General features: G+C 42.0%; 1 protein-coding gene across 14 annotated transcripts in view; it reads left to right on the top strand.

Annotated features, from left to right (window-relative positions):
- The window catches only part of LOC129820109 (adhesion G protein-coupled receptor B2-like), a 557,707-nt gene extending 548,459 nt beyond the window's left edge, over window positions 1-9,248 (top strand). For 13 of the 14 annotated variants that reach the window (XM_055876984.1, XM_055876983.1, XM_055876992.1 and 10 more), the window contains one exon: window positions 5,183-9,248. In XM_055876984.1, coding sequence (XP_055732959.1) covers window positions 5,183-5,368 — 186 coding nt within the window. In that variant the 3' untranslated portion in view covers window positions 5,369-9,248. The remainder of the gene's footprint in view (window positions 1-5,182) is intronic. The other variant, XM_055876995.1, reaches the window with a different exon arrangement.
- The last annotated feature ends 2,665 nt before the right edge of the window (window positions 9,249-11,913 follow it).

The following is an 11,913-nucleotide window of genomic DNA, read 5'->3' on the forward strand; positions in this document are numbered from 1 at the left end:
GAGAGTTAGATGGAGGGAGAGGAGAGAGCAGTGGACTGGGGGAGGCAGAGAGAGAGGTAGATGGAGGGAGAGGAGAGGAGAGAGAGGTGGACTGAGGGAGGCAGAGAGAGAGGTAGATGGAGGGAGATGAGAGAGAGGTAGATGGAGGGATAGGAGAGAGGTGGACTGAGGGAGGCTCAGAGAGAGGTAGATTGAGTGATAGGAGAGTAGAGAGAGGTGGACTGAGGGAGGCAGAGAGAGAGGTAGATTGAGTGATAGGAGAGTAGAGAGAGGTGGACTGAGGGAGGCAGAGAGAGAGGTAGATTGAGGGAGATGAGAGAGAGGTAGATTGAGGGAGATGAGAGAGAGGTAAATTGAGGGAGATGAGAGAGAGGTAGATTGAGGGAGATGAGAGAGAGGTAGATTGAGGGAGATGAGAGGTAGATTGAGGGAGAGTAGAGAGAGGTGGACTGAGGGAGGCAGAGAGAAAGGTAGATGGAGGGAGATGAGAGAGGTAGATTGAGGGAGATGAGAGAAAGGGAGATGGAGGGAGATGAGAGAGAGGTAGATGGAGGGAGAGGAGAGAAGCACAACTGAGTTAGCGTAGCCTCCCAGGGATAAAGTTATGCTTGACAGCAGCATTACCCACATTTCTGCATTACAAAATGTTGCTTCTCTGGCGTTTAGCATTCAAATTGGCTCCCAGATTATGCTTTTTGCATTCATTCTGCCAACTGTCAGCCCGAGACAACGCAGGGAGAATTATATTCAGGCTATTATCGCCTCCTGGTGGTCAGTGTAGTCACAACAGGCTTTGTGGACCACTGAGAAAATCAAATCAAAAACACACCGTGTGTGTGTGCTGCGTGCGTGCGTGCGTGCGTGCGTGCGTGCGTGCGTGTGTGTGTGTGTTTTCTGTGACACAGAGAGACAGGTGTAGTTAGTATTTTATTGAGAGTGGTAGATGGGGAAGACGAAATGGAGAAAGCAAGAGGAGAAGGAACTGGACAGAGAGATAGGGGAAGCGGGAGCGTGTTACGAACAGCATGACTCTCTGCTTATATTAGCCAATATTCTTCACTCTCCAAAATCCAAACACACACACACACACACACACACACACACACACACACACACACACACACACACAGCAAGTGCCATCAATTTTGTCCAAATTTACTCAAATACGCACCCAGATACACACACATCACATTTTCATCAGAGGGGGTAGTAGGAAGTGCCTGCCAGTGAATCCATTTAGAGGTGGGAGGTGCTTTTAAAAATGGCCACCTCAGGTGGTTGTTGGCAGTGAAATAACAACATATTACATCAGAGATGGAATAGAAGCAAGACTATCCCTTGTGATATGGGTTGAACACTGTGGTGGTGGGATCCAGAATGAGCCAACATTCCGGTCGTTGGTTAAACCATCCAAGCAACTCGATGAGGAAATCACCTAGAGGGTGTTATCTTCCTTCCCTCTAATATCTATGCTACAGAGTTCTGTGTGATTTAAGGAATAAGCATCAAATCCAACTGGTTCACCCCAGGATTCTATGACTCTCGTCCAACATAGCTACTGGCTTTCTGAGTGTGCAGGGTTTTGATTCAGCCCTGCAGCAACACACCTGATTCAGCTAATTATGGCCCAGAGGTTAATTAAACCATAATTAGTTGAATATTCAAATCAGATGTGTCGCTGCAGGGCCTGAACTAAGGCCTGAACACCTAGTAGCTTTTCCAGAGAGTTATTCCAGGTTAACCCATTAGGCCATTTTTGCAAACATAGAAATGTATTATATTTCTATTGTTTCACCCAGCATGAAACATTATAGCATGAAATGCTTCACTCTCTTCATGGCAATTCCAAGCTTAACATTAATAACAGCGCTTGTGTGTATTTCTGGGCCAATCACTGCCCTCACATAACGCTATGTCTCATGGGTACAACCCTTGTGTCTGTTAAATTGTTATCTGTGTGTAACGGATGTGAAATGGCTAGCTAGTTAGCGGGTACGCGCTAGTAGCATTTCAATCAGTTACGTCACTTGCTCTGAGACTTAAGTAGTGTTGCCCCTTGCTTTGCAAGAGCCGTGGCCTTTGTGGAGCGATGGGTAACGACTGTGCTTCGTGGGCAACCGTTGTTGATGTGTGCAGAGGGTCCCTGGTTCGCGCCCGTGTCGGGGCGAGGGGACGGTTTAAAGTTATACTGTTACATTGATGCTGTTGACCCGGATCACTGGTTGCTGCGGAAAAAGAGGAGGTTGAAAGGGGGGTGAGTGTAACGGATGTGAAATGGCTAGCTAGTTAGCGGGTACGCGCTAGTAGCATTTCAATCAGTTACGTCACTTGCTCTGAGACTTAAGTAGTGTTGCCCCTTGCTTTGCAAGAGCCGTGGCCTTTGTGGAGCGATGGGTAACGATGCTTCGTGGGCGACCGTCGTTGATGTGTGCAGAGGGTCCCTGGTTCGCGCCCGTGTCGGGGCGAGGGGACGGTTTAAAGTTATACTGTTACATGTGCACAATAAAGATCCCTGATTTCAATGATGGACCTTTTCTGATGCATAATGTTACTTCCGCTTTAGTCTTAGTTAATCCCATAACATGAATTTCAACATGTATTTTACATACAGTTGAAGTCGGAAGTTTACATACACTTAGGTTGGAGTCATTAAAACTAGTTTTTCAACCACTCCACAAATTTCTTGTTACCAAACTATAGTTTGGTCACTTTGGCAAGTCTACTTTGTGTATGACAAAAATAATTTTTCCAACAACCGTTTGCAAACAGATTATTTCACTTATAATTCACTGTATCACAATTCCAGTGGGTCAGAAGTTTACATACACTGAGTTTACTGTGCATTTAAACAGCTTGGAAAATTCCAGAAAATTATGTCATGGCTTTAGAAGCTTCTGATAGGCTAATTGACATAATTTGAGTCAATTGGAGTGCCTCTTTGCTTGACATCATGGGAAAATCAAAAGAAATCAGCCAAGTTGTAGACCTTCACAAGTCAGGTTCATCATTGGGAGAAATTTCCAAACGCCTGAAGGTACCACGTTCATCTGTACAAACAATAGTATGCAAGTATAAACACCATGGGACCACACAGCCGCCATACCGCTCAGGAAGGAGACGCGTTCTGTCTCCTAAAGATGAACGTACTTTGGTGCGAAAAGTGCAAAATCAATCCCAGAACAACAGCAAAGGACCTTGTGAAGATGCTTCAGGAAACAGGTACAAAATAGTCTATATCCACAGTAAAACGAGTCCTATATCGCCATAACCTGAAAGGCCGCTCCGCAAGGAAGAAGCCACTGCTCCAAAACCACCATAAAAAAAGCTTATGTTATGTTTAGAGGAAAAAGGGGGCGTCTTGCAAGCCGAAGAACACCATCCCAACGTGAAGCCCGGGGGTGGCAGCATCATGTTGTGCTTTGCTGCAGGAGGGGCTGGTGCACTTCACAAATAGATGGCATCATGAGGAGTGAAAATTGTGTGGATATATTGAAGCAACATCTCAAGATATCAGTCAGGAAGTTAAAGCTTGGTCGCAAATGGGTCTTCCAAAGTTGTGGCAAAATGGCTTAAGGACAACAAAGTCAAGGTATTGGAGTGGCCATCACAAAGCCCTGACCTCAATCACATAGGAAATTTGTGGGCAGAACTGAAAAAGCGTTTGCGAGCAAGGAGGCCTACAAACCTGACTCAGTTACACCTTAATGGCAATGCTACCAAATGCTAATTGAGTGAATGTTAACTTCTGACCCACTGGGAATATGATGAGATTAAAGAAATAAAAGCTGAAATAAGTCATTCTCTCTACTAGTATTCATACATTTCACATTCTTAAAATAAAGTGGTGATCGTAACTGACCTAAGAAAGGCAATTTTTACTAGGATTAAATGTCAGGAATTGTGAAAAACTGAGTTTAAATGTATTTGGCTAAGGTGTATGTAAAGTTCCGACTTCAACTGTACATGAAAGGCCCACTGGCAGACCGTATGCAGCGATCACAGAGCCTGCAGGATGAGTCCAGTGAGAGCCAGGACAGATGAATCCATCTGGGAGATGGAGATGGACATGTTAGTCAGGGAGACAGCAGGTAGCCTTGGCCTAAAAAAAAACTAAGATTGAGATCATGATGCTAATGGTGAACTTGCTATCACAGTATCTGTATTCAGTTTGTGAGATGTTAGCATTTTCTTTAAGGTTTATTATCTAGGTTGACTACTTTACATGAGCTGGTTTTATACCAGTAGACAACGTGCCTTTCAATTCAGAAGTTGCCATACCTAGCAACACAAATGAGGTGTTTTGCTATGATAAACCATCAACATGTCTCTGAAGAATCAATGGATCAATGTTTCTCTGAAGAAGCAATGGGTCAATGTTTCTTTAAATAATCAATGTGTCAATGTTTCTTTAAATAATCAATGTGTCAATGTTTCTTTAAATAATCAATGTGTCAATGTTTCTATGAATGAATCAATGTGTCAATGTTTCTTTAAATAATCAATGTGTCAATGTTTCTATGAAGGAATCAATGTGTCAATGTTTCTTTAAAGAAACAATGTGTCAGTGTTTCTATGAAGGAATCAATGTGTCAATGTTTCTATGAAGGAATCAATGTGTCAATGTTTCTATGAAGGAATCAATGTGTCAATGTTTCTTTAAAGAAACGATGTGTCAATGTTTCTTTAAATAATCAATGTGTCAATGTTTCTATGTTTCTATGAAGGACTCAATGTGACAATGTTTCTATGAAGAATCAACAGACACAAACACATACATAATAACGCACAATATGAAGGTCTGAAGGGTTGGTTTGGGATTTGATTGTTCTGAAGTATCCCTATGAGTTTATAAACAGCCGGTCTCATGGGTAGATTTAACCTGGGGCACATAGGATCAGCTTTACCATTAGGAGTTAACATGCAAAAACAGACCTTAGCAGTTTTTTTTGGCAAGGGGCAACAGATCTAGGATCCGCTTAACCTCCACAGATCCTAACCTTAACCATAAGGGGTGCAAATCTCAAAACTTAACTTAGATCAGCTAGCCAGAGGAAGCTTCACCCTGCTCCATTGTTAAATAATAATGAAAAATAAAAATGTAATGTATTTATTTTCGTTCGCAAAAAAAAAAGATCTGACATTCCATGTCTCCTGTGTGTGTTTGACATTTGACCCTGTGCAGGACAAGTCGACCCCGACCCAAGACGACCAGCACTCCTGGGACAGCTTCAAGACCATGACCCCTGAGCTGTCCATCGTGCCGGGGGAGCACAAGGACAGGATGGAGCTGCACAACAAGACCACCTGGGACTCCTCGTCTGCCAACACACCTGACACGTCCGAGGGGGACTTCCAGACTGAAGTGTGATGAGGCAGAGAAACACACACACACACATGCAGAAACACACATACAAAGAAACCCAGATAACGCATATACACACACAAACAAAAATGTTCACACAGACAGAAATGCAAAAACAACTACATTCAGAATCAGAGAAACACACACACACACACACACACACACACACACACACACACACACACACACACACACACACACACACACACACACACACACACACACACACACAAGCGTAGACAAACAGGTAGCCACATGTACATACATAGACAGACACACAGCACTCCTCCAAACTGCTCACATCCTAAAATCTGCTCTCTAAAGGATGATATCATTTGTTTACTGCTAATGTGGACAAGGACAAAGCAAAGACAACTGTTCTCTTCTATATTTTCAAACAGACTTTAAATGAGAGAACAGGGGCTTGAAAGAGACTGGGACTGAGAAATTTTTAAATGGACTAAAAAACTGAAAAACTTTCTGAAAAATGTCTTGGTTTTATTCACTGGAAAAAAGGATTCTCTTTCACCTGTTTGATGATTTGAAAAAAAAAAATGAATATTTCTGCACCGTTCTGTTCTTTTTATAGAGAAGAAATCTCACTGATGTTTGGCACACTGTTAAACCCCTTAGGCTCCCTCTCTTCATTTCTCTCCTTCTTTCCCTTCTAATGGATGACGCAAGCACTCGTTTTTTCTTCTCTTGTTTGGGAGGGGTTGGGGAGGGGCAAGTATGGAGATATAGAACGGATCATTGACATGTGACATCCTCTGCTAAGTCTCACACTCTGCTCTCGTCATCCTTTTTCAATGTCGTGTGTTTTCCTTTTTGTATTGTTATAATTTTAGTTATGATGTCCTTTCTCTTTGGTTAAAACATTTTTTACCAACAAAAACAATTTGTGACAAAAAAAACCTTCAACTGAGTTTCAGTTGTTGTCTCATTGTCTGTCTCTTATATGAAAGTCCTCTTTTATTTTGAGTTTCCGTTCATGCTTGTGCTGCCTTTTCCATGCGGAATTTTAAAGAGTGATTTATAACACATCTGTGATATGTGAGCTTGCTTTCTGAGACAACATGTTCTCAACGGTACACCTGTGGGAATTGAGCGAAGGGTATCATCCAGATTCACGCACATTTCCATCGCTCTTTTTCCAGTTCAGTAAAAAAAGTATTTCAAAGTCTTGAAACATTTGAATCAATTACAGACATAACCAACCAAAGCTGTCTTTCTGTCAGGAGAGTGTAGCCTATCTGAAAGTGTTGCTGTAGCGTTTCCCCTCCCTCCAAATGGATCCCAGGTCTTGTTATAAGTCTATTTCAATTATTCTTACTCCCACTGCTTTAGGTGCTGTATGGATCACTGTGCCGTGCATCTGCTCTCATCCCCTCAAGAAAACAGGCAAATAAAGTCATCTATAGTTTCAGATGCAAGGACCCGAGGTGCTTTTGCTACTCAGCTTGTCCGTAGTTGTCTTTGTTGTGAATGAAAGAGAGGCAGCAAAACAAGGAATAGATGGATAGTTAGGATAGCAACTCAACCCAAATGTTCCGCTTTGGTCAGACATGCTGCCAGGGCTTTTGTGGAAAATGTAGACAGGTGTGAAATCAAAGTATATCCCCAAACATGTTCATTGTATTTCTCTCTCTTTCTCTCTCTCTCTCTCTCTCTCTCTCTCGCTCTTTCTCTTTCTCTCTCTCTCTTCTATTCTTCTCTCTGTTTATCTCTCTCACTCGCAGTCTGTCTCACTGTTTCTCTCACTCTCACATTCCTCACTCCACCATGGATCATGAAATCTTCATGTAACAGTGCAGTCCTTTCTATCAGCTCTCACACAAACACAACTCGAGGAGAGAGAGAAAGAGAGAGAGAGAGATTAAAATGAAATGGAAGAGAGAACAGAGTAAGAGATGCGAGGGAGACATAAGAAGAGATAGAGATGATACAGGGAGTAAAATGGGATAGAGGTATTTTCTGCACGACATACGGCACTGGTCACAAGCAGTGCGCTAAATGGGTAATAGAGTGCCATTTGGGACGCAGACAAATCACTTTTGAGTTGACTATATAAAGTTGAAAACATCAGACAGAAAAAAACACCCACACCTGACTATGTTTTAATACTACGCTCTTAGAAAGAAGGTGCTATCTAGAAATGTAAAGGGTTCTTCATCTGTCCCCATAGGAGGACCACTGAAAAAAACATTTTTGGTTGCAGGTAGAATCAATGTGGGTTCCATGTAGAGCTCTTTCTACAGAGCGTCTACATGGACCCCAAAACAGTTCTACCTGGAACCAAAAAAGGGTTCTCCTGTGGGGACAGATGAATAACCTTTTAGGAACCCTTTTTTCAAAGAGTAAATAGCACCCTTCCACTAATTCACTATACTCTTGACTCTCCACTCCCTTCACTAAGTACTGAGAGTTGGTTACAGAGATGAGGTGTTTTAAAGGTATACCTCCTGGAGGGCACATCTCCAGGGTTAGTCCTTACACACTCCCTAGCAGATGTGCAATACCTCCCAATTAGACTAGGGCTGTGGAGAGAAAGAGAGAGAGGAGGGATGAGAAAGAGAACAAGCGAGATTGACAGAACAGAATACAATGAGAGAAAAGAGAATGATATAAAATCAGTGAGAGAAAGAGCTATAGAGGGAGAGTAAGGGAGAGCTAAATAGGTAGCGAGAGAGAGAACTAGAGATGGAGAGCAGCGGTGAGCTCTAACAGTAATTATCCAGGGGAATGTCCTGACATTTGTCCTGACATTTTCCGAGGCTGCCCTCAAACCATCTGTGTAAAGATCGCAAATGGTACAGCATGGAACACACACACAGATGGCAAGACAAGAGAGCCTGCCTCTCCAACCTTTACCGCTAATCAGCTGATATGCAGCTCTAGCAGGACGAAGTCGCCCCAGACGCTGATCTACGGTCAGTTTTGCATTACCCCTCCCTAATGGTTTGGGTTGGGAATGTGGGCAGGGTAAACTGATCCAAAATCATTTTCTAATGGCTACTTATCTCTGACTCATCATACAACTGTGAAGGGAAAGTTTATGATAGGTACTCATGAGACTGTAGAATCACCTTAGTTCTCTCACACAGAGGAACGGCTGATGGTATCCTAATCCTTGTTCTATCCTAATCTTAATCCCAAATGCCAGAACCAGGTTGATAAATACCACACTAGAGAGACAGGTAAGTGAGAGAGTGGGGATGCAACTTCCTGAATTGACAAACTTCTACAGATCATCAAGATAACTAGTGTTTAAATTGGTCCATGATCGTGTGACTGTTCCTAAATCTGTTTCATTCCATCAATCAGTGTCCACTTCCTTGGTGATCACCTCTGATCTGTTCTACCAGAAAACCCATCTGATTAATACAGAAGAGAACTTCTCTACCTCTAAAGCGATGTGTTGTGTTAGTTGTTTTTTTCATGGGCTTTTGAAAAGTTTCAGACGATGAATATACAATCTGTCAATGAGAACTTCAATCATTAAACTTCATAACCGTAAATCCTGTAAAGATTTAGTGAATTGCACAGATGAGGTATTGAAAGCAGTATTTTTGAAATGTATCTCCAGAGTGTGTGGTTTGATGCAAGAATATGATACATTTACTAAACTCTAGATACATGAGAGTTTGATAGGTGCAACAAACAGAAACTTTGATCTTGGACTACAGAGGTTACCCTCCAACCTACCATGCTTGAGATGTTGACCTAGCTTCTCATACAACCATCACAGCTCTCCCACTGGTGTTACAAAAGAAAGTCACTCCTTCCTTTTCCTCCCACATTCATGTTTTTTATACATAAGATTGTACAAAGTAGTCCTCTGTTTTCATAGAGTGTCTTTTTATATGAAAATAAATTTTCAAATTGATTCAAGTGTGTCATGTTGATACCTGGTGGTTTGGGCCCTTGTCAGAGAACTACTGTAGCCGGGATACAAGTGTGTGTTCTGCTCTCTTGTCAGAGAACTACTGTAGCCGGGATACAAGTGTGTGTTCTGCTCTCTTGTCAGAGAACTACTGTAGCCGGGATACCAGTGTGTGTTCTGCTCTCTTGTCAGAGAACTACTGTAGCCGGGATACCAGTGTGTGTTCTGCTCTCTTGTCAGAGAACTACTGTAGCCGGGATACCAGTGTGTGTTCTGCTCTCTTGTCAGAGAACTACTGTAGCCGGGATACAAGTGTGTGTTCTGCTCTCTTGTCAGAGAACTACTGTAGCCGGGATACAAGTGTATGTTCTGCTCTCTTGTCAGAGAACTACTGTAGCCGGGATACCAGTGTGTGTTCTGCTCTCTTGTCAGAGAACTACTGTAGCCGGGATACAAGTGTATGTTCTGCTCTCTTGTCAGTAAACTACTGGAAACTGGATCAGTGGCGGTTCTAACTGTCATTTTTATTCTAACATTTGTAACAACACAAATAATCATAACATTTAAAACTATATAAATATAAAAATATGTACAAAAATAAGACTCATAAATATCAAAAAGAAGTAACAAAGACAAATAGAAACAAATTGTAGTATATAAATACAAATAAAAAAGAGAATACAATTATTACACTATTACCCTATTGCTAACAAGAAACAAACTAATAAAACTAAATTGCACAAATCCTATATCACACAAATACACAAATAGAAAAACACACTTATAAAGAAGAGAACCTGATTATTACTCAATTGCACATCAAACAAGAAACACAAACTGCACTAACTGCCATCTAAACCCTGTCCTTTCTTGCCTTCCTTGATGCAAAGTCATCAATTACATCATCATAAGAAATCTGCCCAGCAATTGCATGGTTAATACTGATGATGGCAAGGCCACTAAGGCGTTCCTGTGACATGGTGGACCTCAGGTAGGATGTGATGAGCTTCTGCTTTGAAAGCTCCTCTCTGCTTCAGCTACTGTCACTGGAAGAGTGAGACAAATTCTGAGAGCAGTCCACAAATGTGGATACATTTCTGAGAGCTCCCCTTCGTGTATAAATATCAACACCTCAAGCAGGGTCATGGTCTTCGACGGCAAGTCAGGCAAGTTCTTCAGTTCCTGTGCAAGCTCTCTGCCATCCAAGTCTGAGTGTTCTTTATAGTGCAGTGTCACACTAAGGGCCTCACATTGTTCTGTCAGCTCCTCATTTGAGAGACGTTGGAAGGTTGACAACACTCCAAACTTCTCTCACACATTTACCAATGTGGAAAATCTTTCCTGAAGGTCTGAGGTTGCAGCATCAACAACGACACTGAACAATGTCACCTCCAGCTTCTTCAGGCCATCACTCAAAGGCTCATCAAATGATTTGTATGAAAAGTGCAGCTTTGTGGACCTCAGCCTTTTCGTTGAAGAACGGCCTCTACATTCATACCCTCGCAAATATCCTTGGCTGACGTTTGTGCAGTCATAAAGCCTGTTGCCCTGTAGTTGCTGAGACCTCTCAATTCAATTCAAGGTGGTTTATTGACATGGGAAACATATGTTAACATTGCCAAAGCAAGTGAAGTAGATAATATACAAAAGTGAAATAAACAATAAAAAATAAACAGTAAACATTACACTCACAGAAGTTCCAAAATAATAAAGACATTTAAAATGTCATATTATGTATATATACAGTGTTGAAGAGATGTGCAAATGGTTAAAGTACAAAAGGGAAAATAAATCAACATAAATATGGGTTGAATTTACAATGGTGTTTGTTCTTCACTGGTTGCCCTTTTCTTGTGGCAACAGGTCACAAATCCTGCTGCTGTGGTGGCACACTGTGGTATTTCACCCAGTAGATATGGGTGTTTATAAAAATTGGGTTTGCTTTCGAATTCTTTGTGGGTCTGTGTAATCTGACGGAAATATGTGTCTCTAATATGGTCATCGATTTGGCAGGAGGTTAGGAAGTGCAGCTCAGTTTCCACCTGATTTTTTGGGCAGTGTTCACATAGCCTGTCTGCTGTTGAGAGCCAGGTCTGCCTACGGCGACCTTTCTCAATAGCAAGGCTATGCTCACTGAGTCTGTACATAGTCAAAGCTTTCCTTAATTTTGGGTCAGTCAGAGTGGTCAGGTATTCTGCCACTGTGCACTCTGTTTAGGGCCAAATAGCATTCTAGTTAGCTCTGTTTTTTTGTTAATTCTTTCCAATGTGTCAAGTAATTATCTTTTTATTTTCTCATGATTTGGTTGGGTCTAGTTGTGTTGCTGTCCTGGGTCTCTGTGGGGTCTGTTTGTGTTTGTGAACAGAGCCCCAGGACCAGCTTGCTTAGGGGACTCTTCTCCAGGTTCATCTCTTTGTAGGTGATGGCTTTGTTAAGGAAGGTTTGGGAATCGCTTCCTTTTAGGTGTTTGAAGAATTTAACAGCTCTTTTTTGGATTTTGATCATTGGTGGGTATTGGCCTAATTCTGCTCTGCATGCATTATTTGATGTTTTACGTTGTACACAGAGGATATTTTGGCAGAATTCTGCATGCAGAGTCTCAATTTGGTGTTTGACCAATTTTGTGAATTCTTGGTTGGTGAGCGGACCCCAGACCTCACAACCATAA

This window comes from Salvelinus fontinalis, chromosome 22 (genome assembly GCF_029448725.1).
Source record: "Salvelinus fontinalis isolate EN_2023a chromosome 22, ASM2944872v1, whole genome shotgun sequence".
NCBI classification, from domain to species: domain Eukaryota; kingdom Metazoa; phylum Chordata; class Actinopteri; order Salmoniformes; family Salmonidae; genus Salvelinus; species Salvelinus fontinalis.